Source organism: Symphodus melops (genome assembly GCF_947650265.1).
Source record: "Symphodus melops genome assembly, chromosome: 1".
Lineage (NCBI taxonomy): Eukaryota > Metazoa > Chordata > Actinopteri > Labriformes > Labridae > Symphodus > Symphodus melops.
This window is the reverse complement of record NC_136691.1, coordinates 42,713,499-42,738,886: the sequence shown is the minus strand read 5'-3', so window position 1 is coordinate 42,738,886 and position 25,388 is coordinate 42,713,499. Positions and strand designations below refer to the sequence as shown.

At 43.4% G+C, this 25,388-nt stretch overlaps 1 protein-coding gene across 1 annotated transcript in view; it reads right to left on the bottom strand.

The window, feature by feature from the left end:
• fam222aa (family with sequence similarity 222 member Aa) overlaps nt 1–25,090 on the bottom strand; it is a 45,725-nt gene extending 20,635 nt beyond the window's left edge. The window contains exons 1-2 of the mRNA XM_079343352.1: nt 24,119–25,090; nt 399–541 (exon numbers count right to left, since the gene is read on the bottom strand). Of these exons, the coding sequence (XP_079199478.1) occupies nt 399–495 (97 nt within the window). The 5' untranslated portion in view covers nt 496–541; nt 24,119–25,090. The remainder of the gene's footprint in view (nt 1–398; nt 542–24,118) is intronic.
• Between the last annotated feature and the right edge of the window lie 298 nt (nt 25,091–25,388).

Sequence of the window (25,388 nt, the reverse complement as noted above, 5' to 3'; positions counted from 1 at the left end):
CTGTCCCTTTACACTGTTTTGTGAGTGGACAGAGGGAGGTGCTCAGAGAGCAAACAGAGCAGTTGTCATGCTTTACAGGCGGCCAGCACAGCCAGGACCAGACACAGTAAATGTTTACAGACCCTGAGGGTCACCCGGGGCCAGTGAGGCACGTTAAACAGTGTCTGTGCAGCCCTGTTGCCACGACTGCACAATCAGCACAGCTAAACAGGCCTCACAAGGAGCAGCCAGACAACCTGGCAATCCAAAGTTCACAGCCAATGAAACTCAGTAACAAACAACAGGAAACAGATAGTCTATTTTCATTTAACTTATTCACTGGTGTGGTTAACAGTCAATCTTTTCTTCACTTTTTGAACTCCAAACCTCCATAGTTGCCCATAATTCTGTATATTTACATTTTCGTCCGAGGACCTGTGGAGGCTCCAGGGTCTTGCTGGCACACAGCGGGTGCTGGGGTGGAGGATTTTGCCTCCTCTGCAGACAGGCCAGCATGGCGAGGTGGGCACGGTACTACAGCCGGGGGAGTTCTGCGGCCAACCTGCATCAAAACAGAAAAGAACACACAGTGAGTAAAACAAGTTGATCCGGGGGTCAAAACCCAGTCATGTCCGGTTAGCCTGCAGGAGTTGGCTTTGGGCTGGATGGTCTGGCTTTTTCACTCAGGATTTAATTGGGGAAGTACGCCTACAGCTGCCTGCGTCTCAGCTCTGTGTGCTGAATGATAAACACACACCTGCACCAGTTGACACGGTTTCAGAGCACAGTCCAGGGTCAGTCACTCTGCAGCTTCACGCAGCACATCCACACGGTCATTCGACCGCATCTCCTGTCTATGAAAGCGTCCTCAAAACAAACACACAGGCTCACACAGAGCGCAGCAGCACTCAGACACATTCCTTCCAGGGCAGCAGTGTGTATGTGGTGATTGATGGCGTTATCTCTGGACAGAGAAGAAAATGGTAATGCTGAGAAAACAGCAGTCTGTCTGCTGCAACTTAACATGCAACAGCTCTGGGGGACTGTCAGGAGAGGCCTGTGGGGACTGAGCCGTATGTTTGGATGTGTGTGTGTAGCTGTGTGTTGAAGTGTATAGTTGCATATGTGTAGGTGCAATGGGTTGGGGGGGGACTGCCAACCGTACATCAGGGCTAGTGACGGCACTAATCAATCTCCCTCTAGGCCATAAATCTCCAGCTCTGCACTCCCACTTTTCCCCACAGCCACCTTCAGTCAGGAAGACGGAGGCAGTGCTGCTAGTTTCCTCTCAAAAAGCCCATCAGAGCCTCAGTGGAAACACACGACGCACTACAGAGAAAACCCTCAGCTCCCTCAACAAGAACCCTCAGCAATCGAGCAGCATGGAGGGTATCATTCATCAGAAACATAGCAGTGTCACAAAGCACAATGATGACTGATTACAAACTCTTCAACTTGGATTATGAGCCATATGATAACAGCTAAAGCAAAACATTTAGGCCCAAAATGTTTTATAAAGATCCAGATTCCCACCTCTGCAGTTCATTTACAGGAAAAAGGTTTTCTTACTGTACTGAGTGTAATACAGAAAAGCCCAAAGCACATTGTAGCCTCAGTCTTTGCTCTGGCTGAGTTTTTCATCCAAAATGCATCGATATGAAACACTATCGTTTCCATCTGGGTTGGTCTCCTCCCATATTAAAACAAAGAGCAGAGGCAAATATTTCATCTGTGCTGTCAGCGCCAGCGTCTCCTGCCATGATGCGGAGACGATTATTGAAAAATGATTTTTCATGTGCCTGTCGCAGGCTTGTCCGCCGTTATTTATTTTCTCAGTGAATCACTAAATGAACATTTAGCCACCTGCCATCAGTCCATTACTTAGCTGCATAGATTATCATTCTTTATGTGAAAGAAAGCAATTACAATGATTAGCAGATGAATTAATGGCTGTCCATAAAGCTCATTTACAGGGTAAAGAAAATATAGATCACCAGTGAAACACATCAAAATATTAGGCCAATAACAGAAGCATTCAATCAAAACAACCTTTATTAAGTGACTCAATGTTGCTGCGACAATTTGCTCAAGGTTGAAAACCATGATTTTAAAGTAAGAGGGGTTAAATTGAATAAATAAGGTTTATTCTAGATTGACTTCATGAACTAAACAACCTACTTTTCAGATCAAGCTAAATAATCTGACATTGTAATATACATCATCTATGGAATAATTGAGTCCTTTTTCTTACCATGTACGTCCACTTTTTGAATGGACTTGGAGAATTGTTGATATCACCATTTTAAATGCTTATAAAATAATATAACAGCTACAATAACAGGGACATTTGTATAAAGTTTTACAGTCCTCTTTGCACAGATCACAGCTTTTCAAATCAGAACAATAGATTGAAGTTTACTGCCACTGTTCTATTCCTCTGTTTGTCACAAATAAAAAGGATTTCTCGCTGGTAAAGCCTAACCTGATTAAAACTATTGACAAAAGAAGTATTGAAGCATCATTGACAAATACGAACCAGTTTACAGCCTGTAATTAAGATGGAATGAATTCCCTGGTTTGGATGCTTAAAGATTAGAAGCAGGTGTTCCAAGGAAAGGCATCATACTGCAAAGAATTCAATCCTTCACTCAATAAAAGCTTTTTTGAATAAAAGACATTAAATTTGACCTCAAACCCTGAGGCTTGTATAACACACTTTACATGTTAAGTCAGTGTGTATTTTTAAAACCAGTAAGAGGCAGCACACAACACTTTTAGCACAACCTTGATGGTGTTTAAAAAAAGTACTTCTCCCATTTAATGTTGTAAATTAAATCTTTACACTCGTCTTGTTAACTCTAACACACACACACGGACACACACGCACGCACACTGCAGATGGGAGAGAGGGGCCACTCTATTTCTCGCCAGGTGCTTGAGTGAAAAAAGGTCGCTTGCAGTACCATTTCCTCTCTCACACAGGCAAGCCTGGCCCAAACACACTGGCACTTTGAGCTCATTATGGGCTATTCACATAATCCTTTCTCTGTGTCCTCTCTGTAAGGATACTAATTTCACAACCAGCCCGTCCTCACAGCCCATTTGTTAAGAGATAGTGGTTCAGAGAGAGGAGCGGGACACATGGAGGAGATTGAGACTAAAAGCTGGTCTTAACGGAGGGGATACCTCCACAGTTTTCCCCTCTCTGAAATGAAAGACAATCGTCTAACTACCCTCCATTTTTCTCCATTTGCTGCTGAGCAAATGTATTCTGAGGCATTATACTTGGCTGAAAGAGACCCACTTTTTTTCCAATTCAATTTTGAGAACCAATTTTCTCCTATTATTGCCTTTAAGAGCAAGGCAGAAGGAGCAAGTCTTTGGCTTGTTTGTCATGTCTTCCTTTCCCCCCTCGTCTCCTCCTATTAGCTTATTGTACTACTTAGCAGATGTCTATCAGCTGCAGGAAATTATCTCCCAACTAAAACCCCTATAACCCATCATCCAGCTGCCCTGGAGTAGCCCATCATGCCCAGGTCATTCCCTGAGAAAGGTTGCAGGGAAAAAAATCACACACACTGCTCTACATACACTGCTAGAAAACCCACCTGTACTTCACTCACTCATCAAATCCACTCTTAGTACTCCTATTACACCAGTGTGGGGATATCTCAAAAGCCAGGATGTCTATCAGCTTTTTCCCGTTCTGCTAACGCTGCTGCAGGGTTTGTGATGGGGGCGGAAGATCAGTCCCACGAGATGAGGGAATAAGCCGGAATCAAGAGGTGGTGGGCTCGGCAGAGGGCTATTTCTGAGTTAAAAGGTTCTTAAACTGCACAGGAGATCAGAGGAGATGGCTTCCCGCGCCCAGAGCTGTCTGTGCAGATAAGCAGCCTGCCAAGTGCGGGATGGAACAGGGTGGTCATGGGTGAATAAACGGGGTGTTTGACTGTGTTTTGAGCTGCAAATGTTTCAGGTTGAAGACAGAGAGGTAGCTGATAGTATAATATAACATAATGCTCTTTGTTACGAAAAGAAATGATTCTGTGGAAGAAGCAAAAGAAAAGTTTGAACGTTTGTCCAGATTTAAAATCTTGATTGATTAATGTTTGATAAGACAGTGTCTGATTTTGCCAGTTAAATCATATTTGTCTTGGCAAAGTTTAATATGCTTTGAATTAAACAAAATCTGTTCAGTACCACAGCAGTCAGATAAAGTGTTATTTTAGTATATTTAAAACTCTGGTGTTGGACTAAAGCAGCCCTGGCTAATATTATCCTTCTTTAAATAGAAAAATCAATCTTCAAGCTTTTAAAGAGTCTCCAGTGAAACTCCCCCTCCCTGTGCAGGACCAGTCGTGGTCCTGGAGCCTGGCAGACAGTCGCTACAATGGGCAGGGGCGGGGCTTCAGCCTAATTGAATGGTGACCCTGCAGCCTCTCTGTGGGACGCCCCATGCAGTGCTTTTAACAAGCTGCTGTGTCTCTCCTCTTAATAAGCCCAAACAAGTTAATCCAATCGACACACTCAAACCCTTTCTTTTTCTTTAACAAGGCACTGCCTCTACCCTCTTAATCCCTGCACACACAACCCCCCCTCCTCCGTCACCATACCGTCACATGAATGGAGGCAGAGTGAAAGGCTCCATTAGGAAGGACTGGCATTAAAGCCCTTCAGCTCGCCACTTTCCACACAGCTGCACTAAATAATTTGCACTCTTACTGAACACTGGCCACACACACACACACACACACACACACACACACACACACACACACACACACACACACACACACACACACACACACACACACACACACACACACACACACACACACACACACACACACACACACACACACACACACACACACACACACACACACACACACACACACACACACACACACACACACACACACACACACACACACACACACACACACACACACACACACACACCTGATGAACAACAGGTCTATGTGGACGTAGAACACAATGAGAGGGTTATACACCGACCCAGATCAACACCCACACAAGCCCACCAACAACAAAACAACACACAAACAAAAATTGTGAGGAGACATTTGTCACATGCACGCACTGCGGGACATAAAAAAGGCATTGTTAGCAAACCCTCCCAGCTCCACAAACAAGGGCCACTGATTCCCCAACAATACCAGCCCCTGGATGCTCTGCACAACCTCACACTAGCACAATAAATAACCTGCACAACAAAAGGCCATTGTTTGTAAAAGCCTACAGTTTAGGATTTACTGCCATAATATACAGTGCTGGAATAACATATTGGCAGCTGATTCTTATACTGTATATACGATGCAGCGTGTCACTGTTATTGGGGCTTATACAGCCACGTCTGCCATGCAGTCATATTTATAAGAGGTTTTTTCTGCAGATGAAGGGCATCTTGGCAAAAAAACACTCAGCTGTTAGCTTTCCATATTCCAGTCAGCTTCAATAGCTTCACCCAGGGGATGAAGGGTGAGGAATGTCTGGCAATCCAATAGCAGCGAGTCGTCTGTCATCTCTAATCAAAACACGCCTGCCTAGGCTAATGTCAACCCTGTAATAGCAACGACGACTAATTGACTTCACAGCCAACTGCTGCATCTCTGTGAGGGGCTAGGTTTCATTAATGGTAAATGTGGTGCTCATGAGGCACTGAGCCATTCTGACACGCAGCAGCCACAGTCAAAATGTGGAAAATACAAAGACTGGAGTAAATGAGGATGAATAAAATGAATGATGATGATTCAAAATTCATAAAGTGGCAGCTCTGACTTGATCCTCCTAACAGAACTCAGTTTGGCAGGATGTGTTACAAATACATGAGATCTGTAGAAGGTCCAATGAAAAATTTAAAACATTACAATTAATTAAACTTTATTTCTTCAGCCGCTGCCTGAGCAGCATTCTGAGAGTAAAATGCAAGCCTCATTATTTACTTTGTGCTCCAAATCATTGCAACCCAAGCTCGCACACTATGCATCTTCCACAGCAGATCTGGGAAACAGCCAGAGACAGATATTCTCAGGAATATTACATGTGATGCTTTTGGTAGGTTTAACTAAAGGACCAATTTTATACTACACTGTGTGTTCAGATTTAAAGAGGCATACAGAACTATACAAGCCCCAATAAACATAACCTTGACCTCAGTTGATCTCTTGTGAAATGTAAATACATAAGCCCTGAGTGAAAAGAAGTAATGAACGTTTGTGCAAGGAAGATGGCAAGAATGTAAGAAACATATATAGGTACTAGAAAATAGTAGAGAGGACACTCTAAAAATTAAAAGTCTAAAATAAAAAGTAAAACTGAGAACAATTAAATCAAATTATAACCAATAAGGTTTTAGAATCAGCTATGTTTGCAAAAAATGGTGGTGTGAAAAGAGCAAGTGAATATTATAAAGGCTAAAAAATGTAATTTCTTGTAACTTTAAGATGGGTAAGATTTACCAGCATTAAACTAAATTAGAAGGATTCAACACAGTGTATAAACTATAGCAAAAGCTTCTATCTTACCAAGAGCACTCGTCTAATTTCTACTTTACATACACTTCATTTAAACCACATCAACCTGAAAAGTCCCGATTAACATCTTATTTCAAGACATTAGCAGCAAACGTAAGGCCTGCATAGATTGTAATTAATTAATTGTAATTGTACTGCAGCAGAAGAGGAAAAGACAAGCAAGCTCACATCATAAATGACTTATGGCCTTGTATCTTTGATTCAGATGTTTAAATTTTGTTTTATTTGTGTGTGTGTGTGTGTTTTTTTTTTTTTTTTTTAAGAGTAATCTTCAGTCTGAAACCTAACAGAAGCCTTTGTGCTGCTGAGAGAGTCCCCTTGGTAAAATCAGCTTGTTTGCAGCTCACTACAAACCAAGGTGCTCTTGCAACATCACTGAGCCTCAGTGCTCCTGCTGATGCCAGCCAGGGACTTTGAGCAATGAGAGCATGGCTTAAGATTGTCAGACAAACCACAGGGGAAACACATCCGCTTCTCCTCTTATTGCCTCAGCCCTTTGTTGTGTTGTTTTGTAAGGCAGCAGCGTCGCTTGTCATCTCAAACCACTTTCACTCTGAAACCCTGTGAATGTTGTGACATATTGAACAGATGTGGAGAGAAGCTGCAGAGTTTTTTTTTTTTTTTTTTTAACACCAGACTGTTGATCACAGATACACCAGAGGGCTGCTGTTAATTTCGCAGAAATCTGGATGCATTATAAACTGAATATCTCTCCAGAAAAATTATACTTTTAATGATTTCTGCCACAAATGCAATCTCACCTTGCAGCCAAGACGTTCATACATAAATCAAACCCCCAAACCTAAATTCAGCAAAAAATGAGCCATGCTTTCTCAGTTTTCATGCTTGGATTTATATTTTCTGAGTAAACCTTATTACACACCATTTGTAAAGCATTGTTGATATTGCACAATTTCTTATCCCAATGTGACACAATCCTTTATTGTCCCAGACAGGTCCATTCACGGCTTAACACAACAACAATAAAACAAGGGCTCTTTTTCTCCCTCTACCCGTCCTACGGAGGCTCACTTGAATATTCAAACAGTGTTCATTGTCTTTTTGTGTTTTGTTCATTGTTTGTTGTGCTGTCATTCCTCAGCTTGGCTCCTGAACTTCAAAGAAATTCTTATGTCAGTTTATGATGAAATGGAGTGAGCAGGCGAGAGAAAAGACCGAAAAAAACGAGAGCGAGAGGGAGAATACATTCACACAAAAGGGCCCTGTCTGGAAATGTATGATTATTAATGGCTGTTCAATAAATCAATGGAAAATAATTAAATTCAAACAATGTGATTTCTTCTCTCATTCGCAGACTCCAAACAGCACTCTCTGCAGGGCCTAAGGTGACCCCAATTCTCCTGGTCCAAAGGACAGCTCCACTGTCTGTCACTGGAGGGTGTCATGGATCCAATATTCAGCCATGCATAACATTAGAGTGTTGTGGAGCCCACAAGGCAATCAAACGGTGCACCGTTGAAATGTTGACACTGATCTCATTTGATATATCTGAAGTGTGACAAAGCCATTTTTGCTCTGCTGGATATTAAGGACTAGAAAAGAGAGGATGACACAAGTGCTCACAGCTAAGATGGCTAAGGAGAGGAAGTAGGCTTTTTTTCTGCACATATTTTTCTTCCTCATTTCAGCCTTTCCCTTCACTCCATAATGTGTGCTATCCAGCTGTTGTCATCCTGCTCCTTCTGAAAGCCAGCCCTGGCCATGCCAGCAGTCCCAATCCAATTGGACAGAGTGGGAGGTGAGGCTGCGGTTGGTAATCACCTGCTGGCTAAAGGCACAGATGGCACAAACAGCAGCAAGATGTTCTTGCAGCAGCAATCCAAGAAGTTTCTCTGACAGGCCGGCAGACAAACAGAAACCGCAGAAACCTACATCAAGGATGGAGAGTTACGGCTTGCAGAGTTTGAGAACAAATCTGACGGGGGGAGAGCTTCATTGAAAGTGTTAAAGCATTGAGCTCTTGTTTTTTCGCTGGCAAGGTCCTTGGTGTCACAGCTCAATGATTGAGAAATAATGAAAACAAACTCAATTCATTCTTCTTAAATTCATTTGGTTATGCCAGTGATTTATTTTACAAGACTGTCTTTCTGTTTCTGGGCTTAGATACTCTTCAAAGCAAACACGATTGCCGTAAGATTTACTCATGAGCTGTCATGATTTTTCGATGTGCTGACACACCAGGAGACAGTCCATTTGAGTTTCTGGCAGGATTAACAGAAGATATATGTTGGTACGTTCAACAACAGTATGAGGGAACATCCGACTGTCACTGGAATCAGGTGCAAAGCCTGTTAGCTACTGGCTTGAAGTTGGACATAGTCATTAAGTTTATTGATGTTGCTAGTAGTGATATTTTATGGTTGTCAAAGCTCCCAACGCATTAAAGACATCAGGTTAAAAATTCCCCCGCAGACTTTCGGAAGACTCCCCAGAAAATGAGCTCCTTCTGCTCTGTGTGTTACTGCTTGGTGCCTTGGTTTGTCCTTCACAAGAGACAGGTAAGACTGCCAAGACCCAGTAATTAGTGCAGACGAAGACTGTAATACTCTCTTCCCCTCACTGCAGAAATGCCAAGGGAGGCAATCTATAAATTCCTGCATATTAATGCAATTTAAAACCACTCCAGACACCTTGCTGGAGGCAGGTGATAAAAAGGTGAAAGGCAGACTATGTGGAGCACACAGCTGCTGATATGTGGGTGACATCAGGGCCTGTCTCAGCAACTTCCTCACACAACAAGCGCACACACACACACACACACACACACACACACCAGAATAACCTGATAATCTATCTTCCTTTTCAGAAAATGCTCTCCAAATCCTGACCTTAGGTCTTACAACTGGGTCTCTATCAATAATTAAACAGTAATCTAAAAACCCATTTTAGTTGGGTCATCTTTCTGCACCATTGTCCCTGCTTCTCTTCTTCCTTCATCTATTTTTTCCTCTTTCTCTAAGATCTAGTTAGAGATTCCATTAGCATGAGAAAGCAGGCTGGTAATTGTCTTCACCCTACTGAGTGATCCCTGGATAGAGGATTAGGCATGAGAGAAAGCCCGATTTCAACTCAGAGCACAGATGCTGCCCGTAGCCACCCACTCCAGATTAGATTAGTGAGCAGAGAGATGAAACCGACCGCTGACTTCAAGCAACATTTAACCGAAAGCTTGGACAGAAGGTTAAAACCAATAAACTTTTGTTCACCCTTAACCGCCAGCTGGGACCCCCTTGTTTCCCCCCTGCTTCTTTTTTTTCTAAAATATTTTCTTTTTAATCTACTAATATGCTTTTCTGTTGAAAATAGGGGATTGGGGGAAGGCAGGTTACGATTTCCCTCTCTCTCTCTCTCTCTCTCTCTCTGATATACACAGGGTATTTAGAGCTGAATCTCCCTAAATCATGCCCCTGGGCCACCCTGTCCGTCACTAATCTGCCTGCCACCACCCACTCATAAGGAGGTGTCACATTTCTGGCGCTCCTCCATGGAATAAGCACTTCAAACACCACAGCTTCTCCTCTTGACCTTTCCACGGAGCTGATCGATTAAGCCTGTTGGATTTATTCCATAAACATGCAACCATTTCATCAAAAAGCCAAGGAATTTACCTCCCAGGCACAACTTCAAATCCATATAAGCTTCATGAGGTTCCAATTTTTATTGGCTTTGACAATCCACTTCTTTCAGCACATTAATAAGCACAGAGCCTTTTCACAGGCTGTTTGGGTATCTCAATCGCTGCACCTGTAATTATTGAAGCAAGAGAGAATGACAACAGAAGGAAATTCACTTGCTATCAGTTCTCCATAAAACCTGTGATGCAGAAAAACTGTTTAGCTCCCCTGCCAGTGTAGGATAAAATACAAAAGAGTGCAAATGTGGTTGCTTTGTTGAAAAGAGCACATTTACTCGAGTTGAGTCTTCCTCCTGCTTTCCACCTGTGCAGGAAGCTCTGTGGGGTAAACCAGGGAGTACAGAGGCCAGTAAAAGGTCTGCTGCTTGCTTGCTGCTTGAGCCATTAAGTTAGAGCTCTGCAGGCTTCCTGTTTTCATGCTTGAACACCTTCGACATGCTTTCAGCAAGGACAAGACTAAACAATCCTGAGTGAAACACCAGGGAGGAGAAACTGGAGAAGACAAAGGGCGTTTCAGCGGCAGAATGCTTTAAACCACAACAAATCACATGTCACTTTGAATCCTGTTTGGTGAAGTTGAAACAGGAAACCCTAAATCAGTTTCATTTCAGCAGAAAAGGGGAGATCCACCTGCGAAGGAGTCACAAAGACTGCTCCTGTGTATGATCTCAGTGGCCAGCGAGCTCTGCTGCAGCTCTGAGGGAACTTCTGCTCTATGGTAATCATATCCTATTTGAATAATGAGGCAATAGCAGCACTCCTGCCGCCCATTCCCCCTGCATCCTTGACTGGAGTCTTTGATAGACACTAATTCTAGCTCCATCTATAAAGCCCCTCTCATGCATTTTTAATAGAATCTATTACTTTAGGATTAAATTATAAAAGACTGTCCTCCTTAAATTTTTAATAGTTTGCATAATTGGTATCAGGGCCTGAATGCGAACCATAAAACCCAGTTTGTACAGGACTGCGCAGTGGAACGAGCTGCACCACACAGCAACATCACACACAAAAATGACCCACATGGCCTTGACAATATTACAGAGAAACTCAAGAGTGCACACACTTTTATAAAGGCCAGTAAAGCTGTGGAGAATAAGGCTGTGTGAGCTAAGCACTTTGAACCAGGGGGACAATAAGGTCAGGGTGCGAGAGTTGCTCTGAGCTCCTGTAGGAGCCTGAGGCAGGAGAAGTCTGCTTATGGAAAATGGAGACATGAACCAGGTGTCCAAAGACAACCTGTTATCACAACACTCAAGACGCATACAGCAAAAACTACTTAGCAGGTTTACAGCCTCTTTGTCCCCACAGTCTCTTCTAACAGTGTTCAGTCAGCTTAGATGGAAACATATTTTCCTTCTCTGTTCCTGGTTGCAGGCAGATCAGCTGAGAGTTAAATGTCATATGCACTTGGTGCATTTCAGACTGAGCGTACAAGAGAGCAAATGTGTCTGAGGCGTCTCCTCTAAACGAGAGCCCCCTCAGAAAACTATGCACGTCACCATCCCCCAAATTAGCACCACAGGGACCCCCCCTCCCCCCCCACGCCCCTCTGCCTGCTGGCGGCAGCTCTTTGGCATATCTGTACCGGGGAAAATATTTCACACTGTATGAATTATTAAGTATGGGGCCAGTGCTAAGCAGTGTGGAGATAGACCAGTTATTCACAGCTCTATTGGGACGGAAGCGTCGGAAACCGGGACCGCTCGCCTATCAGATCGTTTGTCACGAGCGATAGACAATTTACAATGAGAGACTTTTTCAATTTATTCATTCTGCTGTCACTGCAGTTTTCTACCTCCACTCATTCCACTCAAATACCCCCCTCCCTTCCTTTGCCTTTGACTCCGTCTCGTCTGGCGGGGGGGCTCAGCGCCTGTTGTCGCTCTGATACTGTTGCTCACTTTCTCAGCCCGAGGAACAAGGTGCAGGTGAAACACACGTGTGAAAGACATGAGGAGAGCAGATCGGGCTGCTTTAATCATCTTTACGGGGACAGACTGTGACAGCTGAGTTTGGATGTGCGACAAAGGAAAAGAGGAGGAAAGGAGGCAGATGAGGGTGCTCAGCTGGGCCCCTTTAGGAGCAAGCTTCTGGCAAAAAGGGTCAAACCAGGGGGACCACCCACCTATCTTAGACACAGAAGAACTGCATTTAAAAGCAGCTGACTTATTAACGCTGGTAAATTAAGTCAGATAATAGAGGAAAAAAGGCCTGGACTTATTAGCAACTCTTATTCTAAAAGAAAGCTTTTTCTTTCAGTTGGTGGATTGAAGTATTGTATGCAGGAGAAAGAAAAGAGGTCCATCCAGGCAGGATCTTGCTTACTCTCATTTATGAGGAATTGCCAAATAACAACTCCCACGCAGATAAACAGAACACCTCAGCATAAATGTATCGCAGTTTTGACCACTAGTCAAAACAAACTACGGTGACAATTTCCTTTCATTGTCATGAACACATTAAAAGGGGACAACTACAGAACTTTCTGACCAGGATAGGAATTCAAAATCATTAGAAAACCAAAAGCCAATGTATTTTTTTTTTCTTTTTACAAGAGGAATAGAGAATGAAATGACATGTGCAGCTTTGTTAGTCTAAATGCTCAGTGCGAGCAGTTTGACCTGTAAAGCAGCTGAGTGTTTCTCTCTGTGATGTCTTTTGAAAGCCGAACGCAGACGGGTTGTACTGAATGGGCTCTGATGTGAAAGGCAGAGATGTTAGATAAATGTCCTCACAGCCAAGGCCTATGCCCTCTTCCTGATGATGGATTCTTACACTCAAATACCCACTCCCCCCTCTTACACACATACACACACACACACACACACACACACACACACACACACACACACACAGACACAGACAGACAGAAGCACAGACGAGCAGTGCCAACAATCCCTCTGAGGGCAGCGTCTGTTTGGGGACAAGGTGACCCTGTTGCCTAGGGGCCTGTGAACAGGCACAATGAAGGCCTCTCATCCTGCACACACCCAGCCGGCAGTGCTGCACCGATGACGGGTGGAAGGGAAAGGGATTGGGGGTGCATCACAACACCCGGCTTCTGCAGTTTTAAACACCCTATTCAGGAAGCCCCCTGAGATAGCTCCTTTCACACCCTGCACAGACGGAGCAAAAATCCCCGCTTGTAACCCAGAGTCACGCAGTCAACAGATGGAGCTGCTATTGAGTGAAGGATCGCGCCGGCTCATCCATCCCCGCTGGAAACAATGGGGCAGAAGGTCAAGAGTGCCGTCTCCAAGAGGAGGGGTCATGAAAAGGGGGGGGGGGGGATGCTTTGACACCGTCCAGCTATGCAGCCGCTTTGAAACTGGAGGAACTGAGAGAATGTTTCTTGGATAACGGTGGAGGAAGAGAAGGAAGCTTGTGGCTGTATGAGAAACGTTTAAGCTGGTTGCCGGGGACCAGTGTTTGTGTATTTAACCTACAAATAAGACCATAAAGATCCCTGCATGCACATATTTGCATTTTGAGAAAAAACCTTTGGTTTTACGCTAATTTCAAGGACTTTTTAGTACACTTGTCTGAATATAAAGCACAGAAACCTTAAACGTTCTGCAATGAGGCTACATGTACTCGGAGAAAAGAAAACCTTCGCCTGTGTAAAACAGTTTCAGCGCCCTGAGGACATGTTTAAAAAAACACAAACGGGCCACAATCTGATTTAGATATTTGAACATCTTTTGAAGAGGCTTTAATTCACGAATAACTTTTTTTCAAATGCTCCCAGCAGCACAGCTTGAGATGACAGGACGGTGCAAAGCATAAGCTTAATAGTGCTGTGATCATTTAGTGGAGAGGATATTAATGGATTGATTGGCCTTATTTTCAAAGTGAGGAAGACACATGAAATCCATGAATAGCTACATGCTTAAACGCTCATGCGTGTGTACATGCACGGCTGCATGATCACACAGATGATCACAAAGCAACTGCAGCTCCCTGTAGGGGAAACAATATCAATTATCATTGACCAGCAGTCTTGCTATCATGTGGCTCTGACCTGCGAGTCAATTAGTCATCAAGGTTGTCCTGCTTTGTTTGGGTTGTTTTAGTAAATTTAGATGACATAAACATCCCAAACTACAGAGATGCCATAGCTTTCTACATGTTCCATATACAGTAAAGGTTATCTTGATAATACGCAGTTTTACATAGCAAGACACTCATAACAAAGAAAAAGAAGTCCGAATTTTTGCAGCAATTCTGCACTAACCACTCGACAAGGAAGTACAGAGATGAAAGTGTGCTTTCAACCACTTAGGAAATGTTCACAAATCACACCTAATTAAACATAAAAGCCCAGTCTATAAAGTCAGAGTGCAGGAAGCCTTTCCAAGAAAGAGGACTTTTTTTCTTAGTTATGTGAAACATTCATATGTGAAGGACACATTGTATTAATCATTGCGTCTCCTTTAAACCTCAACCGACAGAGGGACAAATGATTTAGCTGCTATTCCTCCTTCCCTACGTCACATAATATGGTTCTGCTATTTTAGAATATGCTGCTGTTATGTGGGTTGAGCCCAGAATGGAAAAAAAGTAAAGGGTTTTTGAACCATGCTGAAATGGATCAATAAGTGCATAGAAAAAGAAAATGGCCATAAACACAGAGGCTTTTATTCAGAGTGCCCCGATGCAGATGAAAGCCCAGAATGCACCTGGTGAGCAAAGCTGAGAGCCCACAGAGTCATCAGGTGGGGCCAGGATACACTCAAACCTCAGAACCATCCATCTCCACAGCAGCTATTAGATTTCTAATATTGTTGGTTTTTAAGGTAGAAGCTCAGCTTTCTAGCCACAATGAGACTGATTCAGCCCCAGTTTCCTCTTTTCTCCCTCTCAGTGTGGTCTCACAGGGTCTTCTCGGTTTTCTGCAAGCAATACTGCTGGGCTGCGACCCTTATTTAAAAGATTAATAAGAGGCTGTCTTGGCAGAGAAGCAATCAGAGAGGTTTCTGTGACAGCAGAAAAACTGTGAAAACAAGGCAAAGAGGAGAGACCACTGTCACGGTTACCAACTGGCTGCCGCAGCTCAATTGAGATAGCTGTTGCTTTTAAGCCCCGCTGTCAATCACAGCAGTGAGCATCAATAGACTGAATTTGAATGATATAACGATAAGTCATGAGCAGGCGATTTCCCGTCATCGGCACTGACTGCAGCTCGTGGAGACATTTCACTGCAGCCATATGGAATTTGTTTTTTGCCTGGAGTTGCTGGCTTCAGATCTCAATCATGAAAAAATGTGTAATCACCAAATGTCTTCCTCTCAATCCCTGTTACAATTGGCAGCACAGCGCTGTGACACAAGATGGGGGAGCAAAATGGAAAGCTGACTAAAAGACAAGCTTTAAGTGACACTTAATTTGAGATACCCAGGCATTCTCTCAGCTCCAGTAAATAGGATCCATCAAAGCTTGCCCAGAGCCTGTATGAGTCTGCAGCTGTCTGGTGGGAGAGGCGCAGCATGCCTGAGAGGCCCTCAGTCACTGAGAGGACTGATGAAGAAATCAAATCCTTTAAAAAGTTACTAAAAAAACAACAAGAAGAAGAGCAGGGATGATTATGGCACTCTTAAACAGCTAATTTACATCTAATCCATGTCTGCAGAAACACTTAGTGTTTTCTCAATTTAAAAACCACTGCTTCATAAAAATAAGAGCATGACAGAGGCTAATGACAGTCTGAAAGAAGATGAGGAATGGGGGGGGGGGACCCTGACTGAGCTGGTGAAGGAGTAAGTAAAAAACACTGAACAGCTGTTTGCTCGTCCTAGGAGAGTCTCCCTGATCTTGGTTTGTAGCTGACAGAGGGGACTGCAGCTCTGTTCAGCTCCCCACTCACATGGCTCTGTGCCCCCAAACACCCCCCCCCCCCCGACTCCCACCTCACCGTCACTCCGCTGCCAGGAGGAAAAGATGTTGGGGAGGGGGGAGCTACATCAAGGAGAGACTCTCCCAGTGGGTTCTTGTCAGTTCCAGGCCATTGCACCTTGCTCGCTGGGGTTTTGTTTACACACACACACACACACACACACACACACACACACACACACACACAGGTGCACACACACATATCCAAGCAGAGGCAGACGACTATTAATGGAAACAATGATGGCTGATGTTCCTTTGGCTGCACAGTCCTGTGTTTTGATTTAAAGAAATGTTGTGATGATCTGAAATCCTTTAGCAAAAGATCCCTGTAAACTGGTGACAACACATTACAGTTTGATGCCCTGTGGGGCTGGTTTAAGTGGCACAGAGAGCAGCAGATAACATTCTATCAGAACCCAGTGATACGGTTGATGTGGTCAGCCGTAATGTGCAGCCAAAAGGACTGACACACTTCGTCTGTGGTCTTCGGGGACAAGCAGAGAACGGCAGGCCGCCCCTCCGTGCTCACTCTCTGCAGATGTTGCCTTGGAGAGTGGCTGACTGGCTGGCTGCGGTGACAGCTGGACAGCTGTTCCTATAGACGCAGCCACAGAAGCATGCCTTGGAGATGGGGGTGGGGGATAGCGCTGTATGTTTAGTTTATCTGTACGAGGTTCCCAGGACGTGCAGAGCTGTCAGTTGTAGCAATGGTGCATGAGCCCGGATAAGGAAAGATGGCACTGAGCAGGATATGGAGAGGAAGCACAGATGGGTAACTATCAGGCAAGGGGGTTGACATTATTTGAGGAAGCTCCGATGACAACATAAGATTGTGTTTTTAGTAAATTGTAACTTGTCCTTCCTTAAATAAAATCTAATGTGAAACCAACAGGTTTCACTGGTAGTCAAAATATTTGATGTGATCCATGAGATCTGTTTTAGTTTTAGCAACTTTTCTCATCATCATAAACATGTAAGACTTTGATTTGGGCTTCACACGGAATTCAAATTGGGGTTTTTTTTACCCCCACATAAAAGATTTAAAAAAAAAGAAAAAAAAAAGTATTTTCCAAAGAAGAGAGGATAATTGGCTGAGCATTAAAACGAACCGGGAATGTGTGCCAACATTAGTGGCTGCTGGTGATGAAAGGCACTTTAAATTGGGGTCATGCTCAGATATTATACCTTCATCCTGCTACTTAAAATACACAGTTAGCTTAAATTACAGCGACCTGCTGGAGAACAGTAAGAATTAAAGACAAAGACATATTTATATTGCGACTGCGGAGATAGAATTGAAAAAAGCAGCAGAAAAGGAATTGAAATGTTGGAAAACACACTGTTGAATAAACACACTGCAAATCATGAGTTAAACAGCTTGGACTGACGCCAGTCCCTTCTGCCAAAACGTTCATTTTACCTAAGCAGGCTGTGCTATTCATAATGCCACAAAAGGTCAGCAGTTTGTTCAACTCAATAAAAATGTTAATAAAACTAAGAGCTAACGAGACGTAGCACTGGAGGCCCCTGTAAGAAGGAATATGCGAGTATTACGGCTAGTGCAGTTTCATCTATCTGAATGTATGTTGATGCGGTTTTACATAGGTCAAAGGTTATACAGAGCAAGCTATCTAACAGGAAACATAGCTATGGCCTCGTGGTAATCCAGGTCAAACTCCACCAACTGCTTAATGCAAAGCAACAGATATAAACACATGCTGACACACGCACACACACACAGCAGCATCCTTTATAACTTTCAGATGATAAGCACCCACCCAAAAACACCAAAATCCACAAATTTCAGCTCCCCACACCCTCAACCCACTCTGCTAAAAAACAGCAAAGAGCCATTAGGCTGATTTGAGAGAGCTTATAATTATATATGGAATCTTTTAGAGGAAAAAGTGATTACTCTGGATGCAAGTCTGAAAGTGGGTGGGGGCGGGTTATTGCTAAGCAACCAGTCATTATCCTCCAGAGTGCAGCGAGGTGACCGGCCATCCGTCTAACTCCGCTGGCTTTCCTGGCTCCTGTGCAAACCCCCCCCTCTCTATTTTCCTCCTCCACTCTCTCCCCCTCCTCGCACTTTCTCTCTGCCGTCTCCCCGTCCGAATACAAACAGAGATAAAGAACGCTGCAATCGCTCTTGACACACAAATAGGTTAACACAATAAAGCCGGCTTTGCCTGGCTCACTCGAGGGAGGAAAGCAATTCCAGCAGCAGGCAGGAGGTAATAAAACAGGGCTAGGAGTGTGTGTGTGTATGTGTGTGTGTGTGTGTCTGTGAGTGTGTGTGTCCATACATGTCCTCATGTCAATGTTCCTATGTTTTTGTATGTGAGTGGAGGCAGGCACACAGAAGTTCTTTGGCCTCTGGGCCTAATATTGCACAGATTTTCATCCCTTTCTCAGCACAAATAATAAGAGGGGAGAAAATGACAGAAAATAAAAAATGTTTCTCCTTTTAGATGAAGGAAAAAGTAGCTTCACATTAAATACGCAGCTGACCAACACATCAACGTTTCCCTGTGGGGCACACACTGGCTCTTTTCTTGTAAATGCTCTCAAGCTTTGTTAGAATTCAACAAGCAAATTGAATGAGTTTTATCAGTGCAAGCTGCGCCTTTACGCTCCCTGACGCTGCTGCGCCAGGCCTGGCAATAAATGATAAAAATCTCCAGAGTTTTATTAAATCGTGTTGCATTCACGCTGAACTCAGGACAAAAATGGTGAGGTGGCTTCTGTAATTACAATCCAGACCAGACAACATTGTTTTCTCCAGTCAGTGGAAATTTCATTACCTTACAGCAAACAGCCTTAGAATTGGGTAATAGCCTCTTTTTGTCACAGACACAAGCTGTCTGCGGGAGGTGTGACACCCCATAAGTGTTATCCATTTGCAACATTATGCATCCTTACAGCCGCAGCAGACGGATGCTGGACAGCATAATATGGAGTTATTCAGTGATATGGAGGAAGTGAAGGCAGAGAATAGCGGTCAATAGCTAATTCCTGGATTGACTGGAGTGTAATCAGATGCATTGAATACATCCACGCAGCTGACGTAGCTTTTCCCCGGCTTTTATAGACAGATGACGTAGGTCATGCAAACCCAATCCCCTGCATGTCAATATATAAAAAGAGAGTATTGGCATTTTTCTAGAGTGAAAACAGACAATTATAACTTCTGGTAAAGTTTCACAGGTTCAGAACAATTAGTTTAAATCGATTCCTGTGTTTTCTACCTGCTTTCCCTTTAACCAAGTAATCAAACAGCACAGATGTAAAGTGGCGGCCATTGTCAACAGGGAATAAATTACCAAAGCATGAAGAGAAAACACCTTATCTGTCTGATGTGTTTCCTGTTTCTGCGGAAAGCCACAGAGCCCGAGGGGGGAGCAGTAAACCAAAATGCAGGGAGATGGAGATTAGGATGATGTGCAGTTCCTTGTTCCATTAAAGTTTGATCTTCCTCAATAGCCGAGGAGAATCAGATATCTCCCATTCAAGATTAAAGTACACAAGCATAGAGGGGGAGATTAATCAGAGGCCTGCATGAGATAAAAACAGCCTCGCTTCTGGCATGGAAAACAGCGGCAATAAAGAGTTCAGCTGATAATGTGTAACATGGCGAGGCAACAATAGCAAATCAAACAGAGTGTACGGGTCTCTAAAAACAAATCAAAGCGCAGCGTAGACTGTGATACAGCGACTGAAGAAGTACAGCAGGACTTGATCTTATCGTAAGCAGGGCCGGCTTTTTATTACTGGTTCAGGTTGAGGAGGGCATGCTGAGGATTTTCCCATGTTGCTCTCTGTCGCCAGCCTCTCCTCCTCCTCCTCTGTGCTCCTTGAGATCAATGGCGCTGGGGTGATTTCACAGCAGCCTGCACTGTCACCCAGAACAAATCAATGTGACCATGAGGAAAGGCAAGAGCGGCATTGTTTTTAAGGAGAGCAAATTTGCTGTTGGAGAGCTTGTCAGATTTGCTTTATTCTCTTTCTTCCTCCCAAGAACACTTTGGAGGGAGCAGGCCTCCTCACACTTTCCTGACTGAGCAAACTATAAAACCCCACAGCATACTAGTGTACTCATTAACCACATATAAAGTGCACAGTCCTGTTGACTACAATTCCACATGCCCGAGAGCATTTTCAAACTAAAAAAAATACACCGAGTGCCCTAACCTTCCAAATTAAAGGCTATACATTAACCTCAGGGCCTGCTGGGACGTGACTTCTATTCAGTGTGACAGAGGGGTGAGAAGGGAGGAGGGGGATGAGGTCGGGCAGGGATCAGCGCTGTCCCTTCTGCGCCGAGTGGCGGCAGATAACCCTGATGAAGAGCTGCCAACATCTGCCATCACAGCCAATAAGATCACACAAGTAGGTAAACCTTTAAGGTTAAAATCATGGGAAATTATCTGCAGAGAAACTGAGAGTGAGAGAGAGAGAGAGAGAGAGAGAGAGAGAGGAAATATGGACCTGTTGATGAAAAAATGATGCCTGCAATACTTAGTCATTTGATCATATATTGTTGTATTAATTCTAATTTTAAAAATAACACAATATTGTGCACTCATATTTAGATGCTCATAGTAACAGATGTAAATTGGTATTCATATTACCGCTGCTTATTTGAAAGGTCAATAAGACTGAGAAAGCTGATGCAAAAAGTGAGAACCGGACATTTGGCAGGAGTGACTGAGATGTTGTGTGGGTGCTTGATTCAAGCTAAAACATGAAGAGACCAAAAATAAATCAAAAGCTTCCCAGCAATAATAAAGCCTGAGGGTAATTTAACAAGTAGTAACAGGTGCAGGTTCATGTATGGAAGAAGTTTCAGAATTGGTGCCATACTGTGTGTCCCTTATGTCTTATTGTCTTGTTGCCTTTGACATGCAGCAAAGGTTAAGACTGCGTACTCATTTCTTCTCCTTCTTTTCATTTTCTTTAAAATCGTCCCTTCCACTCATTTCTGCTTTTTCATAAGATTCCTGTATTTCATTTATTCTCAGTTATGCTAAAACATTCCCTTAATTTTCAAATTCACAATTTTCAAAATTATCAAAACAAAAATTGAGTGCTGCTGAAGTTCCAGAAAACCATACAAACATACGTTTTTGTTGTGTTTATTTGATTTGTTTAGGAGCTTGAACGTGTGTTGGGATTAACATGGAGGTTCTGTTTCACCTTGTTTCTATCACAAAACACTGGTCAACTACAAAAGAGATAACTGGTATCATAATGTCTTTCCAGTTTAACCAACATTAAACAGAAGCCCAGCAGGTAAACACTAACAAGGCATCGATGTGAAACACAAGAAACTGGCAGAAAATAAAAACATCCCATCCAGTCCTGCACCTATTTTTAATGTCAAACTCCGACAACAGCGTCATCTCTGCTGGAAAGTGAACAGCACTTTCACCTGTAATCATTCACACTGACTGGCTGAGGGCTGTGTTTGTTTCCCCATATCTGAAATACTTTAGTTTTATGCTGCTTTCATCACCGTCTATCTTTCATCAACTACAATATCAAACAAATACCACTGCTCAAAAAATGATATTTAATCATATTGTAAAATACTAAAAAGGGCACATCTCTTTTGTTTGCCTGCAAATGAAGGCGGTTTAAAGAAGAGCTGTTGTAGATTTTTCTTGATATGGAACACTTTGATCGAGTATCTAATGAGCTGCCGCTGACCTTCCTTTGAGAGACAATGTTCATGTTTTTTTAAAGCGTGTGATGGTGTTTCCAAGTAGGAAGCGACATGTTTTTACAACACATCAGCTAATCAAGAAAAAGTTGTCTGTTCTTTGACGGCGGAAGAAAATGTGTTTTATATGGACAGCAGACTATGGACTGTGCATCTGTCCTATATAAATCTGTTTCATCTGTGAGAATAAAAAGAACTTTTATTAATAGAGTCCACACAAGAATGGACGTGCAGAGCTTAAACGCTTCAGGGACGGATAAATCTTAGGTAACACACTTTTCTCACACGCACACACACCTGTATCTACTATTTTAGTCATCTTAAATGCCAAAATGAGTTTTGCTGCCTCTGGGTAGGTGTTGAGACAATCAAACCATGCAGGGATTAAAAAAGATTAATACACAGCGCAGGAAATTAAACTTCAGCGACTTTAACGATATTCATGAGTGCAGCTCACTTCTTCACTTCAGGCAGCCACTTTAATAAGCAAAGAATACAGTAAGGAGCCCAAGAGCTATCAATCAAACCAACTGATAGGTGATTTGAGCTGAAAATGGATAGAAATGTCAGACTTCTTCCTGTGAATTACTTCTATTAATGCCACGCCAAAATATGTGCTCCACATTTTAATTGTTGCAGCAGAAATTAATAGACCCATCAGACATTTAATAAGGTCATTTAGGGTTTTTTTTGGTTTTTTTATAACTACATCACCAAGTAGGAGATTGAAGCCTGGGAGTGACCAGTATTTATGCAATACCTAAAAAGTCCTTACATTTTGTAAGATCACTGTTGGACTTTGTTCAGACTGTTGAAACTGTAGAGCAACAGGAAACATGATGAAAGCCTGAAGAAGAGTAAAATCTTGCAGCAGGACAAGTGAAGGTTCAACGTTTCAGACAAAAAGTCTAACAGCAAGCCAGAAAATAAAGAGTCAAAAACAAGAGCTACAGACTCCAAAAGGTAATTCAGTGACCTAGATATTAAAGCTTTTCTGCCCGTCCGCTCTGCCCTGCCTTGTCCGACCATCATGTTGAGTTAAGGCGAGCATTATGCTGGGAAGACTATTTGTTTAGGTGAGGAGCAGCCGCAGAGCTAATATGAGCACAATTTGCTCAGCAGGTCACAGGCGCAGAGTGGAGGAAGTAAATGAGGCAGTTCTGCCCCCACGGGTGCAGCCCCTGCCTCATACATCACTGGATGTTTTATTCAATACAGGCAGGAAGGCTCCATGGCAGGTGCCCTGACTGTGGGGGCGCCTGCCCTGCTGTAGGGGCCCATATTACATTCAGAGAGCCGACTGTCTGCAGGGCTGCTGCGGAGAGAATGACTGGAGCCAGTGAGGAAGATAGATTTTGAGGATGCTTGTAGTCTAATGATAAAACATACTGTGTGCAGCTTTCTCACTGCACAGTCAGCTTAATGTGCAACCTCATTTTATGTGCAGTGTGAGCGATGAAGCTGAATATTCCAACAACAACCTCAGCAAACCCTCAGGCTCAAAGTTCCCATCATTTCAAACTTTCCCAGCCAAAATTCCAATTCAAATAAAAACCAGGACTTCGTCCGCCTGCGAGATAATCAGACGTTGCTATTTGCATTGGAGGCCTTGGCTCCAGAGGACAAATTTGCAGAAGAATTCACAGGACAATGACAAATTGCCCCCTTAGCTGAATGCAGCACAGAGAATCATGCATGTCGCCGAGCACAAAGTGAAAAGTTTTACAGCGTTACGCACACATCTATCTGGATTTTATGAGTTCCTTGATAAAAGCCTGTCACAATATGCAGGCACACCATAAAACGAGATTGTATATCATTAACACTCCAGAGTGAAAAATCATTAATTGCAGCAGACACCGTAGTCACCCTCCCCACGCGCTGTGACGCACGGGGGCGTAAAGATGAAAAATTCGCACCTTTTGCTCGGAGCAGCAACTCCTCCAGTGCCACGGTGCCTGCGGTGCAATCCCCGCGACAATACACTTAATTGCCAGCCATACTTGAAAAGACCAATATTACACATCAAAGCAGTTCCTGAAGCCATTCGGGAGCGGCTCTCTAACAAGTCGGTTTTACAACACTTCCTTTATGGGGGTCACACATGGAAACAAAGGCATTAAAATTGGACATCGTTATGTGAGCAACATCCTCTGACATTTTTTTTATTTTATACCGTTACCCCATTTATATTGATTTTCGTATTCCAGCGAGGCTAACTACGTTCATGGCAAAAAATGCACATTTTGCCAAACTTGAAGAAATAAACAAATCTACTAAAACATAGATTGACATACAACATATATTTACCATAAATTGCTCCTTATGTGCAGACTAGAACTCCATGCAGATCGTAGGATTCACTGAGCAAACTGCCTCACACGTCTGGTTTCAAAATTAAAAAAGATTCATTTTGTTCTCCAACGACCGGCAGCTGCTTTGTCGATGTAAAAAGATGATAAAGTTTATCCTCCTGTTCCGATGGTATATGCAAATACACCGGTATAACCCTGTGAATTAGATTCCACACTCTAGCCTCTAGCATGCAAAGTTAATAAGCCTTTGCCTTTTTCTCGACTCGGCTGCCAATTTTTGTCGATGGCAAAAGCGCAGGTCGGCAATTTCAGGAGCGTCCTCGAAACGATAGCGCACCAAGTGCGCCTCGGGGTTTTCAGCGTTTAGCCTCCGGAACAAAGTAGAAGGTCCTGGGTGCTCTTTTATTTGATCGTAGTTATTCCAAAAATAACGAGACTGTTCATAGAGAGACTGGATGGTTCAACTGCTACGCAGTATTCCAAAATCCACCGCTGTTACGCATGGGTTTAAAGTGGTCTGCCTGCTCACTTTAGACCTTAGGTAGGCTAATATTTATCATGTAAATGTTAGTAATATCTTTTAGGCGAAATTGTATGAAGGTACCCTGAAAGAAATCAAGGCTGGGCCAAAGCAGCAGCCTGATATATCCCAAACGAACGCTGTGTAAATCCCGGTGCTCAGGCTCTGCTCCGTCCGTCACTTTCTCCGCGGTGTATGCAGCCTCTCAGATGACTCGCCTCCCGATTCAGACTCAGATTTCCAGCTGAGGCTGTGGGGGATATTCGATAGCAGTGCTCCGAGATTCTCACTTTGGTCTAATAACCAAATAGGAAAGGGTTCCGTCTGAGTAAAGAGCTAGCTGCTTCAGGCAGCTCAGGGACGTAGTCCTGCCCTTGTGCCGAGCTGCCGAGACTGACAATAACCCGGAACGCTGCCGACTGTCAGGCTGCTTAGACCGCCCACCGACCAATCATTGTGCGCAGGGAATAGAAACATTCCCACGGGTTGGCCAATCATTGGTAATTGAGGTCTGTTGCCATAGAGATGCTCGGCGTCCAAGCGTCTGAAACCACGTTGTTTAATCGCGGAAATAGAAAAAAAAGTCTGATATAAATTGCGTGGCAGGATGCAGATTAAGATCTTTAATCACTCTTTTTCCTTATCAGCTTCGCAGTTAAAGGGTAAAGGCTGCGTCCCTGCATTGCTAAAGCCGGGCTCAAATTCGCAGGCACCATCTCTGCAGACATGCCCTTGAGCAAGACAC